The sequence below is a fragment of the Simochromis diagramma genome, unplaced genomic scaffold (assembly GCF_900408965.1).
Source record: "Simochromis diagramma unplaced genomic scaffold, fSimDia1.1 OVJJ01000602.1, whole genome shotgun sequence".
Taxonomy (NCBI): domain Eukaryota; kingdom Metazoa; phylum Chordata; class Actinopteri; order Cichliformes; family Cichlidae; genus Simochromis; species Simochromis diagramma.
In genome coordinates this window covers 12,711,265-12,723,609 of record NW_024387040.1, presented here as the reverse complement: position 1 = coordinate 12,723,609, position 12,345 = coordinate 12,711,265, and the positions used below count along the sequence as shown (strand labels likewise).

Sequence of the window (12,345 nt, the reverse complement as noted above, 5' to 3'; positions counted from 1 at the left end):
TATATAACCAGAAGTCTTTTGGAAACTATAGGAGTCACCAGGGGTTAAAGTAGGGTGAAAGAATCTGGAACAACATTCAGCTAATGAGTGATTCAATGTGATGAAGTGCCTCTGTGCCTTGAAAATATAGGATGGGTAGGTGTGATATCATTATATTTCATGCATACGGCTGAGCTTTTCTTCAGAGGGGGTTTTAGCTCACCCTTGAGGAGACGGTAAAAAGTTTAAACGTATGAGAGGCTTAAAGTTGATGCTTTTAAGCGTCTGATCAGGTTTCCTTCTGGGCGCATCCAGGCATGTTCAAAGGGTAGAACCCAGGAAAGACCTACAAGAGGCTGGGGAGACAAAACTCCTAACATGGCCCACGATGACCTGCTGCAGGAAGAGCTGAAAGGGTGTGTCTATGGAGGACAAAGCAGTGATTTGGAAGTCAAAATAAAAGATGGATGTTAGAAACTAAATTTCATTCAAAATGACAAGAAAAAATTATTTTCAGTGCCAATTTTTGTTTGGAAGGAGAACCAGACTTCTAATAATCCAGGTGCTGCTGTGGATTAGGGGATTCTGCTTTTGGTGGGCTGAACCTGACAAAGAGAACGCACTGAAGTGATGGCAACAAATAATGTAAGCTCTGGTCTAAGCTATCTGAATATTTGCTTTGACCCTGACAGAAGTTCTTGTCTTTGCTTAAAGACAGCTTTGAATGCTGCAGATGTTACAGTGTCTTCCTCCAGCAAGTCAAGGCCACACACAAAAAGTGCTTCCAAATGCTGAGAAAGTGAGAGAAACCACACCAGTGAAGGGGAGCAGGAGAAAAGTTGGTGTGTGTCTCTGGTGGAGGGGGGTGGTTTAACTGGAGTGTGTTAATTTGGATCTGGAGTTGAGATGTCTGAGGGGAGGGCTGGATTAGAAAGCGGTGGTCCATAGAGGAGACGCTGGGAGTCAGATTTCAGCTTTACGAGGGCCCCTTGAGTCCCGATTCACTGAAGCTGCCTTTGTTTGACTGAGAACCAGAGAGCGAGCGAGAGAGAATCAGGGGGCAAGAGAGAGGAGGAGGAAAGAGCAGTTTTTAGTCTGGAGTGAATGAGAGCGAGGCAGAGTGAGCTCCATCTCTCTCTCTCTCTCTCTCACTGTCTCTATCAGCACCACATAGAAACGGGGCAACTTTAGCGTGGACTTAAACTCACCAACACTAAAGATGACTCCACGGTAAATGAAACCCACTGTGTTTTCTGTAAAGAAGTTGAATTGATGAACTTTTAGCAAGTTTTCTTATTCCTAAATTGTGTTTTTTGTGCAGCATTCTTTCCTGGCTCTTTGGATTATTTCTCCTTGCCCTCCGGTTCTGCTGCCATTGCTCGTCTGCCTATCAGCTGCTGGATGGTATGTGGCTGTTGACTGTTTTTTTTTTGTTTTGTTTTGTTTTGTTTTTTTTCCTTGTTGGAAGTTTTTTTTCCTGCTGTTGGCAAACTTTCTGCTGGTTCAGAGGTTTTTCAGCTGTTGAATATGAATGATGGAGCAGTTGCACTCTAGTCCTGAAAGTGACTTTTCTGTTACTTAAAAAAAAGTGTGTGTAAATATTATTCTGTTGATAATGTGGTTAGCTGAGTAGTTTAAGACATTTTAGATTTAATTAATGTTCAAGTAATAGAAATGTTGATGTTTCAGCTTTCAATGTTGTATATTTGACCACATTTAAAAAGACAGCGTAAGATTTATTTTAAGTCTCTGGCTGTTGTTTCTCCCTTTCACTACAACTCTTCTAGGCTCTTTACTCACATGTTGGTGATAATTAAAGTGCAAAGACCCTGGAGATGTCTTGAGAGTTTAAGCCTGTTTTTTGAAGTGGTGTTCAAAATGTGGCCCCAGTTTGACATCCTAGGGGATGTTTTATATTGGCGTTATAAGACCAGGTTTACTTGAGCAGGAGATACATGAAGGAGCCATAAATGTCTAATGAAGAAACATATACTGCCCTACACTGAGGAGAACTAGGCTACCATTGGTGTGACATAATTGTCACCACTCTCTAAAGTTTATTCTCTACTTGGGTATATTTTAGGCCAGTTCAACCCACCTGCAGACCTATTCATAAAAGCCCAATTGAAGTCAATGTGATCACAGACCAGCTGATCATCAGAAGATCTGGTGCCTAAGTTCAGTTGGGATGGTTCTTGAGTCACCTTACACAACACTGATTATAATGCAGATTTAGGGAGGATGAGGTGGAGGTGCGATGGATGGATGTGGACACAAACCGGCATTCCCAAACTCTTTGGCAAACCAGTGCTTTTAAATTTATAGCATTGATGCAAGCGAGGGAGTCTCCTTTAGGCTTCTGTTCCATATTATTTCTTGAGTTATTTCTTGGCTGACTTGTTTCTCTGATCCCATGTGCAGTGCTTTGCTGTTTCTGGAGACTGTTTTCACAGCTTAAACCTAGATTTTCTTTGTAGTGATTAATACATCACTCAGGACACTTTAACATGTTTCCAATTAGTGCTGGAAGACTTGCAGATTTTCTTTTCCATTGCAACTGGATACCAGTAAAACCTCACAATGTACGTATTGACAGAAAAGCTCTGCACTCAGTAGCACTGCATAATTAAGCGAGTGAAGATGATGCAGTGCTGAGCATTGGAAGGTGCATGTCATAGATGACGGTCATTGCCAATTATCTCGGAGAGCCTCACTTTATTAGTTTTCATGCTACGCTTCAGACGGACAGGCCAATATACCATCACTGCTTTCGTCAGTGTGCTGGAATCCAGATTAGCATTTTGCAGTTATCTGCAAGGATATCTTGACCTGTGTAAACCACAAAGACCCCCATGTCACAAAAGCAGCATTGTCCAGGCTTAGCTAAATGATTACAGGGTCTCGTTACCTAATGTGGCCCTTATGGAGCTTAGTGGTCTTGCTTATATTAGGAATTAAACACAACCTATGCTCCTGCTGGCTTAAAAAAAAAGTGTGACCACTTTTAATAAGCATGTCCTCTTAAGAGATAAATGGAATATAATCGCGTGGGAATGAAAACAAGCTCTAAATGTGCTCTGCATCCAAGCTGAACTGGTGTTGATGTGTGTGAGGAGGTGGGTGGTGCTAAAACAAATTTTCAAAAATGTGATTTCATTGTCCAGTTTCCTTTACTGTAGATCCTGCAGATGTTGGGTGAGCCAGAGGCTCCATTCTCAGGCTGTTTGTGTTCTTGCCATATTTATAATCCTCTGCCATGATTCACTTTTTCAAGACAGGGGGAAAAAAGCAGAGTGTGCTTGCTCACGCTGGCTCACTTGCCCGAGAGAGCACCAGGGACGCATATTTCCAAGCTGCATGTTGTAAATATCCTTAAACAGAGCTGTCGCTGTGGCAACATTCACGTTTCTGTGCATGATTTCAAAAAGGAGAAAATGATATAATCCTTTCTCTTAGTGTGAAATAGTGCAAACTGCTTTTCTTAGCTATGTCTGTTACTAATGTGTGAGGATGGTTTTCAGCTGGAAGCATCAGAACTAAAAGCTGGAAACACAAAGAGAAATTCCATGATTGGAACATTACAGCGTCTGTCAGTGAATGAATAAATAAGTTATGTATTAAAGCGTTACATGAGTCATTTGAACTAACCAAGTGGCTAAAAAGTTAAGCCAACATAGCAGTGCCAAAAACTGCAGTTCTTTGAATGGCTAATTTAAGCTAGCCCCAAAAGTGAGTCCGTTTTCAGACTCCCATGTTATCATGTCCAGGTCTGCAGCAAAAGTTTATATATAAAACAGCTTTAGTATACAATATATCGCTAATTACCATCCGTCATAACATTTTTGAGAGAGATGAATGTACAATAGTCACTCTTTTAAAGCCTTTTAAAGATTTTGTTATCTTTCAAGGTTTTCTTGTAGTGCAATAATTTCACAAAATGATTGATGTGCAGGTAATTGTAGTTAAAGACGTTTGATACAGTATGTGCCTGTGTGATGAATCTTCGTAACGCAGCGTCCTGACATGAGCTGATAACTTGGAGCGGTCACTTCAAGGATCCAAAAACCCAAGATGTGGAAGGCCACACATGCTCAGGGTTTTAAAAACGGGACATTGTGTTGAATGTGTAGACGTATAGATTTTCTTTTAAATTTGAAGTTAAATATGTTGAGAACACCATTTTGAAAATCCCATTAATAAGTAAAGAAACTCTTTACACACAAAAATAAATTGTAAAACCACTTTGGTCCAAGATGAAAAGGATCCAAATATCAGCCCTATTGTTTTCATATCCAAAATAATAATAAATGAATACCTGCCAGGGTACTCCCTGTTTTCAATCTTCACTAATGAGTGCATATGCATATATAGAGTAGCAACTCTGTATGTGCACTTGCACATGCATGGGTTTATATACGACAAAATGAGTACATGCATGCAAAGCTCTCCAGCTGGTGTCCACATGGTAATTATTGTCCAATGATAATGGTTTTAATTATCTGAAGCAAAATAAACGTCCAGGACAGTGAACAATGAAGGATGATAAGACAGTGTGGCTGATGATGTGAGTATAAGAGAATGTGGTGATTACACTGAACTTGGTGCTGAGGGTAATTATAGTGATCAGGGTGATTATGATGAAGACAATGGTGGCGATGATTATCACAAGATTATTGTCATGATGCAAGTCCTTAGAGAGGTTAAAGGGTGTTGTTAGAAGTATATTACCGATATAGGAAAAAGTAGGTTGGGGGATGACTGTGGTTTGCACACATGACCCACATTTGACTTTTGTATGAAGCTGTTTTGAATGAGAAAATGTTGAGCCAGAAGAAAACCTCAAGTTTAAATATATAAACGTGTTGCAAAATAAAACAGAATTTAAAAGAGATTGATTCTCACACCAAAGCAAAGCATTTTTTTCTCCTGGTAAACACAGGCCTGTTTTCTGTTTATCTCATATTTGCTCTGTGAAGGTCATCAGGGTAATGAGGTTAGACTTGCATCAGAGTAACAAACAGGGTGCAATAAAACGAGCAACTTTTACTGACCCCAAGATTATCACTGGCAAAAGAACCAAACGATAGATTCAATTTAGGTCACTCAAGTATAAAAGAGTTGATTTAACTCACTGAAATGTCAACATTTCTCCAAAAACTACTTTGGTGTTAAACCACCAAAGATTGGTTTTGTAGCTGGAGGCTTAGCTGCACAGTGCTGGATATATTTCCTGGGGTGGTACATGATTTGTCAGTGTCAGATGAAGCCTTCAAGTGTGATGAAAACAATGGAAATGGAAATAAATCTTTGTGGAAGTACCAGGCTTCTGTAGCTCCTAATTTTAGCTGGAAGCCACTGGATCATTGCTGCATTAACCAATAAAAAGAGGAAGATCTCAGTGTAACTCTTATTAATCCAAAAGCCTTGGTTTCATAGTAGCTGATGAAATTCACTCTATTATATGACAATAAAACCTGTAGATCCAGTCTTAATCATAGTTTTAATAATACATGCATGCTGACACTGACTATAAGGAAGCATTATGTAATAGCAATATGTAATATTTCCACATCCATTTGGTCTTAATTCTGACTTGATGAGATCCTGGTTTGGCTCCAGTTTTGATGTGGGTCATCTAGATTGTGGGCTTGAACAGAGGTAACATGTCAGCTTTTGATTAAGACTGTTATTAAAACTACTTCATAGGGAGATTCTCAGCCCTGTCCAACTGTGATTTCATAGCTAAGCAAAAAAAACCCTTACATACAACATTTGAGGCTTTAAAAGTCTGTAACATTTTCCGATTAAATAATAAATGTCCAGTTTCCATCCACAAGATGACATAGCAGACAAGTGAGTCAACTCATAAAATACTGAGCTTGTATTTCTTGGGAAACATCACAACAGCGAGGTCCGAGCACAAAAGCTGTCACCAAAAAGGAAACAATCAGGTGATATCACTCTGACTACCACCGAATGTTAAGAGAGGCCAGCTGTTTCTTTGACCACATCCACGTGTTTATAAACCGTGACAAATTTGCCAATGGGCCGTACGAGGTTACACAGTATAAATAATGCTGCCTTTGCTTTTTTATGCTGCAATGATGTGCTGTAAATGACATGTGTTTTCCTCTGAGATGTTTAACTCACATGAAAATGAATTAACTGTTGGAAGCACTGCCATAACAAATCAAACGTTTGCTTTAGCTTGCTAATGCACTTAGTCTTGTATACCTTTTGGTTTTGGCTCAGGAAAAGTTTAGCAAATCACATCAGAATTCTAGTTTGTTTCAGTTCAGACTGCCTTTTATAATCTAAAAGGCAAACATTACATTATTTCCAGTACTACATAGCAAAAAGAGAAGATGCGCATGCACAGAATTCACACCATGGTTGTGCATGTTATGAAAAAGAACAAATATGCTCACTAGTTTTTCTTTGAACTTCATGGGAAGGTGACCAAATAAACAGAAGAAAATCTTGCACATGTCTACCTTCAAGACTTTGTGACAAAACACCTATCTAACCACAAACTGCATGTTAAAGATGGCTGTACAAAATTCACAAATTTCTGTACTTTTCACACTTTAAATCTGCACTTCTAGAAGTTGTTTCTGCAAACTATTACATGTATCGGCCTATCATTTTGTCTTCTGTTACTTATCTGAGTGTGAATCACAGGGGCATCAGTCCAAGCAGTGATACCCAAACATCCCTTTCTCCAGCCACCGCCTCCAGTCTTTCCGGGGGGTCTTCGAGGTATTTCTAGGTCAGCCTAGAGATGTAATTTCTTCACTCTGGGGTCTCCTCCCAGCAGGATATGCCTGAAATGTCTCACCTAGTAGACGCTGAGGAGTTATCCTAAACATTTAGCCACTGGAAAATGATCTATTCACCCTCCTTTTATAGTCATTTAGGCATAAGAATATGTGGCCTCATGTGTCCCTTCTTGAGATAGGAGTTGAACCATTCTTGTGGCTGTTTACACTTTCATATGTCAGCAAGCTCAAACCGATTCAAGATGTACTGTGGCTTGTTTTTGTTGCAGTGTCTGCAGCCCAGGTTATTACTGTTTACTTCCAACTTCCATATTTGGTCCACTGTACCAACTGCTGTCTTCATCTGGATTGTATTTCATTCATCACTTGTGACTGATTGTCATGTGGTCTTGATCTTGTCTTTTTTGATTTCTTTTTCTAATATTCTCATTAAAATCTTTCAAAATGAACACGAGACCATGAAAACGCAGCTACAAAGACACTGGCTGTGTGCTGCTGACAATAACACTTTGAGGAAAGCTGCTATACAGCCTGTATTGGGGCCTCTGCAAATGATCCAAAAGAAACCCTTAACTAAAAACACATGCATTATCCTGGAGGGTAAACAGGAATAGCTAAATTTGTCCTGGACAAAACAAGCCACTATTTTAAGTGGCAGTCTGTGTGGGATGAGATGGATGACTTCAAGGCATGAAACCTGACAACAAACACAGGATGTGTTAAGTATAGCAAGTTTCTGTGTGGGAAGATAAAGGTGTGATCGCTAATGTCACCTTGACCTCCCTTCTTGGTTTTTAAGTCTTTTTTTGGGAAATTGATGGAGCATGTTGGCAAGTTCAAATTCCTAAGATAACTTATCTTTACTAAACCTCTCATTAATTCTTATCTGAACATCCATTGTCGCTACTTTAAATCAAAGCTTTGGCCATCAAAGGGTTTTTTTCATCCTCAATACTGGAGCTGCAAACACTTTGTTGGATGTTGTCAACTGTTTTCTTTTCCTTGGTCTTTAATCCAGCACTGGATGAAGAGGATCAAACAGCTCTGCGCTTTGACTCCTTTACCGACTGTCGCTGCTGTTTGTGTCTGGAAAATATCAATACTCTTATTCAATATAAAATAGATTGTTTTTCTTAATGACATTTAAGAGAGAGAGAGAAAAAAAGAAAAACACAGATTGAAGACGTCCGTACTTTGTTATGACATTTTGTTCAGCTTTTCCCTTAATGATGAATTCTATTATTCCCAGGAGTTTGTCTTTATAGTGCTACTAGCAGATCAAAGTCCTTCCTTTTTCCGTGCGAAATCTCTGCAAAGTCTAATGTGCATGAAAATCACAGACACAGAATGTCCTTGTGGTCACACAATTAATCCCATGACAATTTTTTTTGCCCAAAATTATTCTGACATGTGGTTTTGTTTGGGAAATTCCTTAAAATTTGGCTGATTTTTTATTTTTTTTAATTTTTGCATCACTTGGTATGAATTCTGTTTCTGTTGGGTCAAAATGTCCCACCACTGCTATAGATTCCCATAAACCCTTTCTTTTGGCAGCATATCTCAGAGACTTGCATTAATATACTTCTATGTAGTACACTACTAGTGTACTGTGTAAATGTTGACAATATAGTGCTGCCTGAGATCACACAAGTTGTGCACAAAGTCACATTATGACTGAAGCCTTTAACCATGATTGCCATGCTGTTTAACTTATTTTAGAAAGTTTTACAACTATGTATGCTACAGATACTACAGCTTACTGTAGTGTTACTGTAGTATTACTTTAGCACAGATTTATCTAGGATGTTGAAGATAAAATGCATATTAACCAAAAAACAGCAAAACAACGTTGATAGCTAGCTAGAAGTGGTATCGCCATGAACATTAGCTATCTATCTTCCCTACTAGCTGAAATTTAGTTGTTGGTCTCTAGCCTTTTGCTGCTTTTGGACTGTTGTGTCTTTAATATTCAGGCACATGTAGCCATGAAGCCAACAAGGAGGTACAAAAACTGTACGTTTTTATGTTTTGCAGATATAAGACCATGTGACATGAACTTGTTAGCCATTCTGGATGTGTGACAATCACAGTGACCATGTACGATCAAGTGAGAAAGACACCAGTCACACAGGCCTAGAGACTGGTCCTTAACCAGTTGACAACCACCGGTCATGTGGGGAAAAATGAGTATTCCCAGTCCAGTTGTGATTTGTTGCTAGAGGTTGATGGCAGTCCTGGGAAAATAATTTCCAAAGCCCCAGGCCTACAGACAGCCAATCACCGAGGGAAAATGTGTATTCCCCAACTGGATGACTGAGAACCTTCACAGACATGTATTTCCCAACCAGATTGTGATTGCTTTGGTTGCTACCACTACTAAGCTATGTGCACATGACATCACACAAGAAACCCCAATATGGTAATGAGACCAAAGATGTCACTGTGGCTGTGTCTAGTTTTTATACAGTCTAAGCTGTGAACACACATATGCACTCAAAGTAGGTACTGTAGGACCCAACAAAGAAGTGTGTTAAATGTACTTTTTTTTTTTTTTAACTGTGGCCAAATCTTAAGTGACATCCTGGTTGACCATTCATGGGTTGTACATCACTTCTGCTGTAGATGCTACAACTGGATTTCTTTGATTGGAAGGTAACTGAAAAAATATTAAGAAAAATCTTCTTTTATGAAAACCCCTGTTATTGAAGTACCTTTGAGAAAGTACCTTTGCTGTCTGTCCTTGAAGAGCTGTTTAATGGCAAAAGCCAGAGAAAAAAACTTGCTCTGCAGTAAGTACTGGAACATCACAGTAGTTAGGTATGGTTATAGCTATAAACAGATGTTGCTGAACCACAATACATTATGTGTTTGTGTATGTTGCATAAAGTATGACTCAGAATCTAAACCTGTAAGTCTTGCCGTGTTCGTGTAGGCAATGGGATGATGAAAGGCTGTCGTCAGAAGGGCTTAGAGGTGAATCAAAACTCCAATTAATGTCAATGTAATGTGGTCTGAATCGCCATGTTTATTTTTCTGGGAGAGGCCAGCTTCCTGGCTTTTGCACTACAGAAGGCCAATGGGTGAAAACATGGAATTTCTAACAGTATGGAAATTGTCCGTCAGGCCGGAAAGATACAGTCGAAACAAGCAGGTGTCTGTTCAGCTGTGTGGGGACGAGCGAGAAGGCATGCCCTGTCATAGTGCAAAGGAGCATCTGAGTCTGTGATGAAGTCATAGAGTGAACAACTGCATTGTGTCTCAAAAACATGCTTCGATGTGAGGGTCGGGGGTGTCATTAATGTACCACAGTGCTTTTTCTGTATGGATAGCAATGAGAAAATTACTGGGTTTTTGTTTAGTAGTGCATACTTGCCTGTATAAGGGCATGTTGTTGTATAGGTATGTAGCACATTGTTACCGTGTGTGCTGCAGGAGGAGGGCATTTGTAATGACAGAGGAGTCATCAGTGAGGATAGATTTATGAGGCATCCTTTCCTTTCCAGTTTTCCTTTCCTTCGCTCTAAAAAAAGACCACCTTTACCCTCGAGCTTGTTTCCTGCTTTAAACCAGGATGATGGTGTTAGTGAAGATAAGAATGTGTTGCTCATTCATTCTGAGCCAATTTGTTCCATCAGCCAAGGGGACTGAAGGTGGCACTTTAACATCGAATCTTTAACTAATCATCCGCAATTGTTGAAAAGGTAGTACGTTTCCGTTCACTCCAAAGTGACCGACATTTATCTGCTGCTGGGACCGCCTTCACTCTTCTGCAAAGGCTTCACGCAGGATTTTGGCTGCAGGGATCATCTCTCATTCTGACACAAAAGAACAAAAGTAAAGTTGGGCTTTGATGATGGGCGATAAAGCATGATGCTGTTGCAATTCATCCCAAAGGTGTGTGATTGAAGTAGGGCTCTGTGCAAGCTATTGAATTCTTTCACACCAAATCATGCATTATCTCTGTGTTATGCAGGATGGAGGTATGGTATACATATGGTGTCTACATATGTTTGGTTGTGTAATCCAATTTGTTTTGCTTTTTTTCAATTTTTTCTTATCTTTGCTCACACTCGGCAGACTTTAAGTAGGGTGTACTGAGCCACAGTTCAGCTGTTGCACTGGTATACTGTCCCAGCCTTGAACCTCCATGGTTCTTGCCTCCTGTCTAGCTGATAGATGGCTTGTGGTCATCAGCACAACAAAAAAAAAACAGACTTCAAAGAACTTCTCATGTTTAAACTCGTCACCGCAGAAACCTGAACTTTGAATACTTTAACTTTTCTTGCCTTGTTCTTGTGTTTACCCCATGTAAACACCACCTGCTTGATTCCTAAAAGGAGGCCTGCATGATGCCTTTTTTTTTTTTTTGATGAATTTCACTGAAATTAGAGCAGGATGGGTGTTTCTATTTGCCACCCCGAAGTGTAACATTGTGAGATCAGTATAAACACAGGCAATGGTGAGAAGTCGTAGAAGAAGTATTTCCCGGAGAGAATCTGTAGGGAGGATCTCGATTATTTCACAGTGGGTGGTGGGATTAGCGGCGGTGTCTGTGTACACTCAGCTGGTCTGCAGCTGGGATGTTTGTGAGCACGCTGTCGATTCACTTCCTGAAAATCGCAACACAAACCTAGCTGATGGTTTGGTTTCAATTTACCTTCATTGTCTCACCTCCACTGGTAAGTAAACATCAACAAACATCTCTCAGTTTCAGGCCCTCTCTTCTTGAGTCTTTCATGCCATTTCTCTCTATTTGCTTTCTTTAACATGCAATCATCAACAATAACAAAAGAAATGGTCTGTGTCAGTTTCTCACTTTGGTTTGTGGTTTGCTCTCTGCTGCTGTTCTTGGTCTTAAGCTCGTATTAGCACTCCTAGTGCCTATGTTGGTGCACGTGCTACACTATTTCTTTCATGCCTCGCTAAAACCATAAGTATCTTTCCATCATTTTCCATCAAAAATAAATGAATAAATAAATAAGTGACAGTAAATCTGTTTTGTTGCAGCATATGAGGTGGTTTAAGAGCAGGCAAGATACAATGAACAATGGATATGCAAGCTTAAGGATCATTTCCACATTTACAAAGAAAAAGTGTTTGACTGGAGCTTGGTTGTGGGTTTTAAGTGGGCTGCTTTAGAGGGCAGTAAACATAACCCCAAGCCTGTGTGCTCTTACAAATCAAGTCAAACATCTAGAATCTGATTTCTTCAGTTGTTCCAGCTTTGACTGAAGTCTTGGGCTTGTAATGAGTCACATTTGTTTTGTACGTCTCTGGCTGAAATGTATTGAACGATGGAATTTGTTTTTTCTTGTATCCGGCATCATTTAAGCTCAAGGCGTGTCCACACTTATTGTGTTCTCTGCAATTTTTGTCAATCAAGTGTAATTATAAAACATCTGAAATGGTCAGAACATTTTCTGATACTCCCACGGGGCTTCTAAATGTCCATACAAAATGCTCGAGTGTTGATGAGGACGAGCACTTGGGTGTTCTCCATTTCTGTGTGCTCTGTCATCCTCGCCAGTGCTAGATTACCCATAATTCTGTAGCACAATGCTGCCCTCAGTTCTGAAACATTTAAGAT

The 12,345-nt window shown here is 39.8% G+C and overlaps 1 protein-coding gene across 4 annotated transcripts in view; it reads left to right on the top strand.

Annotated features, from left to right (window-relative positions):
- The window catches only part of LOC120741187 (collagen alpha-1(XVIII) chain-like), a 128,735-nt gene that overhangs the window by 67,642 nt on the left and 48,748 nt on the right, over window positions 1–12,345 (top strand). For 3 of the 4 annotated variants that reach the window (XM_040043916.1, XM_040043915.1, XM_040043913.1), the window contains exon 2: window positions 1,301–1,383. In XM_040043916.1, the coding sequence (XP_039899850.1) occupies window positions 1,301–1,383 (83 nt within the window). Of the gene's footprint in view, window positions 1–939; window positions 1,210–1,300; window positions 1,384–12,345 lie in introns of those variants that run through there. The other variant, XM_040043914.1, reaches the window with a different exon arrangement.